The sequence below is a fragment of the Tachysurus vachellii genome, chromosome 25, assembly GCF_030014155.1.
Source record: "Tachysurus vachellii isolate PV-2020 chromosome 25, HZAU_Pvac_v1, whole genome shotgun sequence".
Classification (NCBI taxonomy): domain Eukaryota; kingdom Metazoa; phylum Chordata; class Actinopteri; order Siluriformes; family Bagridae; genus Tachysurus; species Tachysurus vachellii.
This window is the reverse complement of record NC_083484.1, coordinates 7,519,553-7,531,464: the sequence shown is the minus strand read 5'-3', so window position 1 is coordinate 7,531,464 and position 11,912 is coordinate 7,519,553. Positions and strand designations below refer to the sequence as shown.

The following is an 11,912-nucleotide window of genomic DNA, read 5'->3' as shown; positions in this document are numbered from 1 at the left end:
CGTGACTATAAACACTAGGTTATAAATAGAAAAAAAAAAAAAACACTAAAACAAACATCCCTACTGTCATGTCCACCAATGGGTCAAGCTATGCAAATTTTAAACCATTGTTCTATGAGGTCTAAATAGCAATAGGTTGTGTGCTATGTAAAGTTGCAAAATGTCAGCATTTCAAACTACTTATAGTGCATTTTAAGGAGTACGGGGCATTTAGGGATTTGGCTGCAGCTAGTAACCACTGGGAAAGATGAATGGGTGACGTAGAGGAAGTGCCGGCCCTCAGGAGCAAGAGCCTGCGCGTTCACAGCGTCTCCAATTACACACACACACACACACACACACACACACACAGAGAGAGAGAGAGAGAGAAACACAGAGAGAGAGACACAGAGAGAGAGACAGAGGGAGTTAGAGAGAGTGAAGAGAGAGAGAGAAGAGAGAGAGAGTGTGACAGAGAGAGAGAGAGAGAGGGAGAGAGTGTGTGTGTGCGAGAGAGAGAGAGAGAGCGCGAGCAGTGAATGGGCGAAGCTGAGGAGCTTCAATTTCGCAACATTGTCCGTATCTTCAACGCTTGACTTTTACCTTTAACCTATAAATTGTGGGATTTCTCTACTATAACACCGGGTATATGGGAGTGAAGAGCGCGCGCTCACTTCATACCGATTTCTCTTCCGTCTTTTTTTAGGGGACACAGAATGCGCGTGAAATTCTAACGCAGAAGAAACGATTTTCACCATTTTCACGTTACTACTTCTTTTTTAAACCGAGGATCGTATTTACAGCTGAAAATCTAAATAAAAAAAATAAAAACAAACCCACTGCGCATTTGCGCAGACTGATGAGCGGCGCGTTGGAGCGGCGCCTGAATGAGCCTTAACTTTGCTCGGTGGTGGAAAAGGGGCGTTCCGTGCGATCGAAGGCTGACGCTGGCGCACAGAAGCTCGCGGTGGTCCCGCCGCAAAGCGCGCATCACATCAGCTGCAGCTTTGCGCCACGCAACTTCGGGATCTGTCGTTCGCGATCGTCTAACATCAGCCTGATGCTCCACACAGCCATCAGAAAAGCCCGTCGGGATCGTCAGAATATCGACGCGCGAGATCAACGTGACCGGCGTGAACATGGATTCCGTGTTGGTTTTGAGGTTCTGTTCCGAGACAGACTGTTTTCAGGTTGTTTCTGAGACCCGTTCCGAGTGACCCCTGAAATTACGCATTCCTCCCGCGCGTCAGATCAATTCACAGTGTCTGAAAATGGCAAACCAAAGTCCGTATGACAATCGGGATATCGTTGAGAAGTATATTTATCAGAAACTTTTGAAGCGAGGCTACGTATGGGAGTTCCGCGCTGGAGCAGAGGAAGACGACGGATTGAGGGAGCCGCCGGCGGAAGTTGTGGATCGCAGGCCGCGCGCTTTATTACCGCTGCACCGCGTACTGCGCGAGGCCGGAGATGAGATCGAGCGCACGTACCAGCGCGACTTCGCGGCCATGTCGGACCAGCTGCACCTCACACCCAGCACTGCACAGCGCCGCTTCACCGCCGTCATCGAGGAGCTGTTTCGGGACGGCGTGAACTGGGGCCGTATCGTGGTCTTCCTCGAGTTCGGTAGCACCCTTTGCGCACAGAGCGTGAACCAGGAGATGGCGTCCCAGGTGGACAACATAGCAAGTTGGATGACGGATTACCTGAACGGGCCATTGCAGAACTGGATCCGGGAGAATGGAGGCTGGGTAAGTGCACGCAGTTCAAATCGAGCACTGTTTTTTTTATTTATTTATACAACATACACAATGCTTCAGTTTCACACAATCTTTACAACGTTGTAGTAATAGTGTCTGTGCGTGCCTATGCGTGTGCGCATGCGCACTATCCGCCTTACTGTGAAAAAAAAAAGGAAATCTGTCTTTCGGTTCCACCACGTGCTCCTTGTACACATGTTCAGTGAGGAGTCCTTACTATGTTCGTGATGAATGATTTGCTACTTATGATGCATGTGGTTCACTGTTCTTTTATTAAGCTTTTATTTATACAAATACTTGTCAGTACAAATACTGCTTTGCTTTCAGCACGCCCATTCATTCATTCATTCATTCATTCATTCATTCTTTCATTCTTTCATTCATTCATCCACACACTCATTCCTACCTAAGGGCCAGTTAGAATAGCTAGTCCATCTACATGCCTGGTTTTGGGAAGGTGGAGAAAACCAACACAGGCATGGGGAGAGATTTTGAAACCCCATAGAGACTCAGGTTCATGTGACCTGTGAGGTGGCAACACCAACTAAAGATCATGTATAAAGGCATTTATTTTTCCATTATTGTTGATTGTGCTTGAAATCATGTTGTTTTACCTAACTGATAGGCAACATCATTAGGCCACGTTAAGCTACTGCTGTGCATTGTGGAATTGCATTAGTGACCTAGTTAAATATTCAAGGGATTAAAGTTCTTCTTCTTCTTCTTCTTCTTCTTCTTCTTCTTCTTCTTCTTCTTCTTCTTCTTCTTCTTCTGCTGCTGCTGCTGCTTCTTCAGTAAGTAGCTATATGGGGGTATGCAGAGATTTTTCTACAGACATGTTGGTTCCTGCACTGCAGTGTTTGTGTGCTGAATAATTTACAGCTCAAATTGAAGCAGCCCATCACAGCTTTGTGCAATTTTACATGAAACGAGGATTTTTTTTAAAACCAATATTTGGCCGCATTTTGTAGCATCCCACAGAAACTCTCTGCCAGCTTCCTATTCTATAGAAAATCTTGAATTGAGCTTTAGAACGTACAGGCTGTGTTATGTTCAGGATGTTTATTCCTTCTTGTCTTTATTATCAATTGGACATGAGCATCACGGATGGTACAATCTAGATTCCACTCAGGTTAGCCTAGTTTTTGTTTTTATTTTTGGCTGAGAGCCCATCAGGTAGGAGGGCGGTGGCCCAGTGGGACCATTATTCCTGTCTGGCCTGTAGATGGACTGGGGCAAAATTAATGGCGGTCATTACTTAACACATCTGCTGAAGGTTACTTTGAGATTGAGTAAAAAGCCTTTCTGACAGGATGGGATGAATTGAGAATAAGTGCTGAGATAAAAGGTACACTCATCCATGTCACGTTACCTACCGTACTTCTCATTGTCAAGCTCAACAAATTCAACCAAATTATACATATAGAAAAACTCTTATTACATGTTCTGGAATGTATAAGTGCATGTATGTTTGTACTGAGGGGCATGTTTATGTCAGCAAGTGCTGATGTTCAGAGTGATGAGACAATGTGTACTTAGGAGGCAATTAGCTTGGCAGTACGTTAATGATGTTTTAACTCATGTTTGCATTATTCACAAAGCAGCTATACTCTTGGCCAGAGGCAAATCAGCAATCAATGGATAATTTAGTTCATTTTGCCAAGAAAAACATGCTTAGAGTTCACCTTAGACGTTGCAGAAAGTATAAGTGTGCACAAAGATTATGTATTGTACTTTTGTGTCTTTAAATTTGCCCTTAAACCCCCCCCCCCTTATTTTTATTTTATTTTTTATTTTTTTTATTTTTTTTTAAATGTAAGATCTATTTGAATGTTTCTTGCACTGGCCAAGGCCTGGTCATGTGCATTTCTGTGTTCTTTCCTGTGAAATTTCTTGTTGGTTTCTGTCAGTGCACTCCATCAGAGGTCCATATAAGCTGTGTTAAATATATTCATATATTTATTGTTTGGAGATATTATGCTATAAATATTAAACGGTTTTAAGACATCGTTCAAGCCCTGTCGCTCACACAGCCACCATCCTCAAATCAATAAACTGGTGGCTTTAGTAATCCCAACCATTTACACAGCTTTAATTTAACCAATGAAGATCACGTGTCCTTGTTAACAAACAGAAGCAGGGAGTCATCACAAAACGTGTACTTTTGGAGAAGAAAAAATAAGCTGACTACTAATGATTTCCCTCACAGTGTTTACATCATAATATAAAAATATAAAAATGCATTAAAACATAAATGATCTGATTGATACTTTGTATTCTGTAAAAGCGTGAATAGGAGCTCCTTTTTTATTCATCCCTAATCTGGTTCTCATTTGCATGAATATGACTTTTAAACACGTGGATAAAACCTATGAAATAATTGCTCAGAATGTGGAGAATACTACACAGGATTCTGCTGCTTTTTCATTGCTCTTCTTTTTGACACCCTGCTGAGGCTCCCCTTCCACTCAACACGTGATCGAGACCTTCATCTTATTTTGGTTCTTTTTCCAATTGACTCTGGCATGCAGTTGAGTTTCTGAAGACTTTGAAAAACCTGTAATTTATCTGAAGTTAGAAGCAGGCTAAATCTATGTGTAATGGTGAATCATGTCAGGTTTGACACAACAAAGGATATAATTGAACTGAAATGACTATCATTGATTGAATTTTTACAAAATATGATTCATGCAAAGGTGGCCTGGTATAACAGAGCATAGTCTTATAGTTTTATTACAGTCCCAGTGCCTCCAATGTGCTTAGCTGCTGTATGGGCTTGTGCATTTTCTCCTCACATCCATGTGGAGTTCCTTTAGGTTTCCTTGTTTTCTTCTTAAAAAGACATGCTTGTTGGTTGATTAGCTATTCTAAACTGGCCCTAGGTGTTAAAGTATTTGTGCTTGAAAGAGTGTGTCTCTACTTTTTTTTGAAAAAGATGAGATTTGGATGGATAGATACTTGCACAACAAGTTTATCCATGTGGTCCACTTTGGCCACAAAAGTCCTTAATAGAAGGGTTTGCTTTGAAACTCTGCATTTAGGCCACATCTCTGTTTAACAAAGCTCGAGTTCAAAGAGGGCTATAGACTCCTGACCATGCTGAAAAAACAGCTTAGACAAGCATAGCTGTTCACAAGCATGACCAGCATAATGCACCAGTGGAACCATGTCAGATTTTTCTAGTCCATTGCTTTGCAAGACCATGCCTGCAAAACCAGCCCTAGCACTATCCAATATAAACCTGCTGGTAAATTCATGCTGGTAGAAGATTTTCTAAGTTTAAATCAGCAATTTATCTTTAGTTACAGTAGCAGCAGTTCTCTGAATAACATTTTTTATCCTGATTGTTCATCGGAAAAGGTGCTCTGTCGTTTCTGTTCATTCTGAAAACAAAGAATGACAATGACAGTATCTTCTTTCATGAAAAACAGAAATTTGAGTCATCTCGTCCTTTGTACTTTCTCCATCAGTTTCATAATCACTAAGTACCTGAGCAGTTTAATAAAACGTTAATAAAGGGAGTGAGCTATAACAAAAATGTACCTCATAAACCTTGTGGGTTGGAATGGTCTTTACTTTAGTTCTCATTAGTACACTTGCTGCTTTGAGGTAGTTATTTTGCTTTACTTTGTTTCTCCTTTTAACAAATGACCGGTTACTGTTGTTGTAATTGCCATCTCGTTAAACTGCGTGTTGGGGGGTCCACAGGCTGTTCGGTGCGTGGTTTGTTCCACTGTATCTCATTCTACCCACACAGTCAACAATAAGAATTAGCAGCTCTGTTTATTCAATGCCACCTGGAGTTAAGCAGAGATTAAATTGTGTTTCCATTCTGTCCATGATTATAGATTTACCATCATGCTTTCCTTCTCCCCATGTTAATACCATGCATTAGTATATTAAACTGTTTCTGTGGAGATAAAAATCCATAATATATGGAACTATTTCTATAATATATAGGAAAACCCATTGAATGTTGCTTCAGAAAATTCTGTTAAAATTCCTGCCAATAATAGTCCAGTAACCTCTTAAACTTGCGTTTGAATGCAAATGTGTTTAAAAATGCAGTCAGAATGATTAAATGATGTCTAAACTTTACTACCCATCGAACAACACGACTGATGAATGTTCCTGACCATATATTTCATTCTAAGCCTGAGATGGAAACTGGCAAAATGTATATGATACTCCTGCACTGTCGCGAGATCAAAACAGAGAAGAGAGCTTACACACTGTGTTAATATAACAAAGTTCTAAATTGTTTAAATGACCTGGAAAGAAACGAACAAAATACAACGAAGCAAAAAAGTAAACCAATAAACAGAAGTGAATTGTGTCATCACCCCTTTTCACTTTTGGGAATAACCAGATTTTTATATGCGTTAACTATACTTGTGGTTGACATACGTCAGTTCAGTAGAAAGTAGAAAATGTCAAAAAATTTACTATGTAAAGGGTTTTCCCAAGGATACGACTCGTATGTTTGATGTCACAGATTTTAATCCCTGAAATAAATTCCCCAGTCAAATCAATTAAAAAAAAGAGGGGAATAATCAAACTACCAAGACATAATAACTCTAAATGTCAAAAAAGCACCATTTCCCTAATGCTGTTTACCAAATCAGCTGTAATTCACTAATCTCTACTTCAGCCATTCAGACAAAAACACAGCAGTGCCTTCTGTATTGAAGTTTGTTTAGTTTAGTAGGTGCTCAGCCCACACATTGCACACCTGTGGTTCCTGTGTTCCTGTGTGTTTGTGCGTGTGTGTATGTGTGTGTGTATGCGTGTGTGTCTGTACAGTAGAAATGGTGGCTCTTCGCCTTTGAGGCACATTTGACCCCACCTGCACCTTTTTTATTTAGGTGGGTGTTGTGTTGGAGTGTTTACCAAAAGACAACGAAACACTTCAGAAGTGCTGCCGCTGTATAGCTATTCATTTTCCAGAACATGTGTTTCACTCGCTCCTTTCAAGTGACATTGTTTGTGAAAGCCATATAGACACCAAAGCCTGTATGTTGGAAAAAAAGAATAATAGAAAATGAGAGAAAGGTGGGGGGTGTTCTTTTTTTTTTTTTTTTTTTTTGTCTTTTTACCTTTTCTGACAGTTTGACAGTAATCACTGCAAACAAACCCACTGCGTGTTCAGATAGTTGCCACTGGCTGTGAAGGCCGCCCGAACACGGCACAGGACGGGAAAATGAGAGTGGATGAAAACAAGATAAAGAAAAAATGAGACGAGATATCAGAGATAGGCAGGATCAGTGATAAAAGAGGGATGTTTGTTTTTGCCTTTTCCTGCCCAGATGCTCATAGGGAGTGCCAGTTTCTCCAGGGGGCAAGGTACAGCACTGAGAGATCTGAAAGCTGATTGGTTATCAAAGATCTGCATTGTGTTGTAGATGCCTTGATTTAGAGAAGGTGTGTTGTGCAGGATTAGCTGATGTGTTACAACGAGCAGGGAGGAGTGTGAGGATTCCCTCCTAGGTGCAGAATCTGTCTAGAATGTCTCTCATGTGTGCCCATGAAACATACAGTATTAACATGTCTTTGCTGAACATTAATGTAGTTGAAATGTTCAATTTAATTCAGTCAACGAATTGATTGAGTTGAATAGAAGCTGCATCAGTGATTAATTAGGGTGTTTTCACACCATCTAAATCAGAGCGAAACTGATACGGTTGTTTTAGTCCACTCCTGTGTGTGACTCCGGCGGGTACCTGCCTAAACAAAACCGCACCAGGAGAGGGGAAAACCCAAGAAGTGTCAGGTTCAAACGGGCTAAGCGCCGCATATGAAAAAGCACTCAAAATTTTTTACAAATGATGTTGTGGATCAGAGACAGAAACAGGGAGGACAAATTGGATGTGAGAGACAAGCTGAGCAAAAAGTGAGAGCTGAGTGTGGGGAAAAATACACCTACAAACTTCAGAAATGATCCATCATGTAACTAAACACACACACAAAAAACCCCACTGCATGTTCTTGCTTTATACTTTATCTGTCTCTCAGTTTAAGTCTCAGTTTAAATCACTAGTGAAACTAGTGATTTAATCATAAAAAAATAACCTGAGTAAAAATGAAATGCCCTGGGTCTTTTCATATGTTAGTCATCCATTTCTCTGAACAGGTCAAAGGAACGGGGAGAAAGTGGCAGGGAATGCCCCGTCGTCTCCATACACAGTTTAGATATCATTCAGATATGAATGTAATATTTATATCTGATAATGTTCGAATACAGTTGTTGCTGTTTGTTGTTGAGTAATCCTGGCTTCGCACAACATTATTCTGACTGTCATACTGTCAACTCAAATGCATTAGGCACCCAATTTCTTGTCCTCGTAACTTTTTTGTTGTTGTTGTTCTCATGGTAGTTACTGAATAATTTAGAGTAACTTTGATTTTTAAACCATATATTTGTATAGAAATATTTTGGACACATGAAGTAAATATAGATCACATATAGATTTTGTATGAGGCCATCCTTAAAAATATTTTGGTTTGCAGTAACAGTAAAAAAAAAAACAGGGTCAGTAGGTAGGTCTATATATTTTTTTTCACGTTTTAACGTTAACAGGAAGGCTAGTAGGTCATGCATGCTAGCTTTAAATCAAAAAACCTGCTCTGCTACTCAAGAATGCAAACTCACCATTATTGCAGGAACGAGGGATCGGGTCCTTCGAGGTCTTCACCTGGCCCATCATGATGGAAAATGCATTCCTCGTGTTGTTGGGTGGTGGTGTCTCACTTTGAAATTTCAATTTAAAAGAAACCACTTTGATTTGTGGGTCAAATTGTAGCACGTCCTCAATAGTTTGAGTTTCCTCCACCAACATTTTAGTGGTTTCCTTCAAGTCAGTCGATACAGTCACGGTTAGACTAGACGGGAGAAGGGATGGGAAAAGATCTGGGCACAGGTTTTCCAGAACTTCGTGCCAAGTTAAAGCGGTGCCGAGCTGTTTTAATGAATTTTTTAGATGTATTATGGTGCCCGAACCTGTATGACTTTGAACGGTGATCGCGAACATTTTGTTTACTGCAGCCACAGCCATCATTTCCAAGCACGAACCGTTGACTCTGACAGTGAATGAGAGTATGAGACGAAGTGAACGCACAGGCCATAGTGTGACATCCGTTAACCAATGAAAACATAGATGACGTCACAGGTTTTTATTTAAAAGAAAGAACATAGTCTTCGTTTGTATGTAGGCCTAGGCAATTTATATATTTACAATACTTACTAAAATATAATTAATATTATTTTATTGCTTTTGTATTAGTTGTTTGAAGAGGAAAAAAATAAAATTGGTCGGTCTTAATGCAAATTTACAACCGGCAAGTCGGTCGGACTTAAAGCAAAAAAATAAAAATAAAAATTTGAATCGGTCCTAAATTGACAGGGTCGGTCGGGTTACGGCAAACAAGAATATTTTTAAGGATGGCCTGAGTTCTTGAACAGGTAAGTTATAATTTAGTTGTACACGAGCAGGACGGCAAATCTGCTATTATGAAAGCTCTAGTACTGCTTTGATTATCCATAAGCTAATCATAGTTGGATGAGGTACATTGTAATTAAATGTGTTAGTGATGAAAAAAGTTTTTTCTTAAAAAAAGCATTTTGATTGCTGATGATTGTCCACTGTGACTTACTCTGCTGATCAGAAGGGCTTTGTATTAGTTTTGAGCTTCGTTCTGTTCTAGGTTCTGATCTATGCTTAATGACTGTACTCTCTGTTCTTTTTTATCAGAGTCTCAAAGTGAAGCACTGACACTAGCAACAGAAAAGGAGCAAAAAGACATTACTGTGGTCTTGATTCCTAGAGCAGGGAATTCATTTTGGCTTCAAGAACTGCGGTGGCTCTCAGGCTAAATGTTTTAGGTTAATGACATAATCATGATCTCTCCACAGAACTGAGGTTTGGTCACATGGACACGGCAACACACTGTTCCAAAGACTCCATGGCATACATCAACAAGTATCTCTCTCCCAGCAGCTTTTACACATCCTGTTCAGCATCTTATTGGTTTTCTTTTGTGTGTGTGTGTGTGTGTGTGTGTGTGTCTTTTTAATAGCTAGCAAGTGACAGTGTTTATTTGGGAGCTAAGACCTCTGATACAAACTGAATATGCCTGGAACAAAAAAAAATTTCTGGTACCTTTATAAAAAAAAGGGACTCCCTCTCTCATGCAGCTTTGGAGTCAGCTGTCGGACAGACAAAGGGAAATCTGGATTATTTGAAAAATTCCTCTTAGAATGGTGCTTCTTTGAAATGCCCAATTCAACCTCCTACACAAATGTTGTCAGCCTTGACAGTTGGCTCATAGAAGAGTTTTACAGTAAATCCACATTCCACCATTGCGCGCATACATATACACACATGCACATGTGCAAACATGCACGCACACACACACACACGCACACACACACACACACACACACACACACTAAGAGAGAGAGAGAAAAAGAAAGAAAGAAAGAAAGAAAGAAAGAAAGAAAGTAACACTCTTGCAAAGACTTACTATAAGAAAAGCAGACTGATGGCTTGTATTGAGACTCAGAGTGACAATGGAACCATATAGCTGTGTAAATACACAGCTAAGCCTTGGTGTCTTTGGCTGCTGGAGTCTTAAGATGTGGGATTTTGTGTAGGCACGTTGGAGGATTGCTAATGGAATTAGCCTGGGAGCAATTTATGGATTGCTTCCTCTCTATGTCTTTTTTTTATCCTTCTTTCCCTTCCATTGGATTGTTTATCAGGGTCTTAAATTCAACAAGCCCAAAAACATTTCTATATGGCCTTCCAAGTAGGAGTGTACCTGGCATTTTGCCCATACTAACAGTTTTTTATCTATTAAATAATGAAGTCATGCTTTTATTCATTTCTAGTGTATATTTGGTCGTGTGGAACACGAGCAAAAGTGCTTAAAATTACTAATGTGTCATAAACAGCTACAGTTTGTTGCAGTTTTACAATTGTTTTTTAACTTACTACAATTTATTTTCCCTCTTCTAAAGCTTGTCAGGTTACAGAGAATCCAGGAAGCATGAAAAACTGTCCCGAGGACTTTCTTGTCATAAAGCTGAAAGTTACAGCTTTACCTCGAATGATTACAAAATGCTGACACTGACTTCTTGCAAAAATGCTGAATAAATGTCACCTCACAGCAATCTTCACCATGTCAACCACCTGTGCCATTTGTTATTAGACAAGATAATGTATTAGAAGCGGTACATTAATATAATCCTTGCAGTTATAACTGCTGTCAGAGCTGCTCTTATAAAGAATTAACACCTACTGACCTTTCAGAATCAAGCGTTCAACAGAGCTGTAGAGTAAGAGGGAATCTTGAGTGTATAGGTATGTTTGTAAAAGATAGGCAAAGAAAATGCCTTTGTGACACTGGAAATATTAATAGCAATCTAAAACTCCAACAAGATTGTCACAACACTGTCAGGCAAATTTTGAAGCCAAGCACGAATACACTGACTATTATGCATCAGGTGCTCTGTGAAGCCAATAATCACATTAGTAAGAGATGCCACAAGGGTACTCTTAATAGCCACCATTCCAGTGAGGAACCTTACCCCAAGAAATCTGGTACTGAAACACACAAGCTACAGTTTTTCCATTACAGTTCTGGAAAGGCTAAAAAAAAACCCATTAAAATTAAACTGGTTCAGATAGGGAAGCTTGCCCTGCTATTCATTAACATGTGGGAGTTTTTGAAAAAAAAAAAAAAAATGCTGTTTTTCCATAACCTGTTCAGTGATCTATGGCTTTCAACTATAGATGAACTCCTGATCACTCAAGCACATTTTAGAAATAAGCAAAGTACAACCAAAGTTTCCATTTACACTTCTGCTCAAGTTTTTCAACTACGCTTATTATAAAACGCATCGACATGAACTCATGTTTCTGAAGATCGTGTTCAGCTTTCCAACACTGCTGGAGCTGCATTGTCTTATGAAAACAGATCCACTGAGACTTTAAAGCATTAAGGGTCTGGAGCCAAACCACCCTCTTTTCAGTACCTCTGTGTTGACCCTGGCTGTTTCGTTTGCCATCTGCCATGCCTTTTGCACCTGGCACTGCAGGCCCTGCAATGTCCTCTTCTCTCCAAAACTATATGTCCATCCTAATAAAGCATGTCTGTGCTTCTTTTATATGTTTA

The 11,912-nt window shown here is 39.9% G+C and overlaps 1 protein-coding gene across 1 annotated transcript in view; it reads left to right on the top strand.

Moving 5' to 3' along the window:
* The first annotated feature begins 381 nt into the window (after window positions 1-381).
* bcl2a (BCL2 apoptosis regulator a) overlaps window positions 382-11,912 on the top strand; it is a 50,162-nt gene continuing 38,631 nt past the window's right edge. Inside the window, exon 1 of the mRNA XM_060862174.1 lies at window positions 382-1,730. Coding sequence (XP_060718157.1) covers window positions 1,251-1,730 — 480 coding nt within the window. The 5' untranslated portion in view covers window positions 382-1,250. The remainder of the gene's footprint in view (window positions 1,731-11,912) is intronic.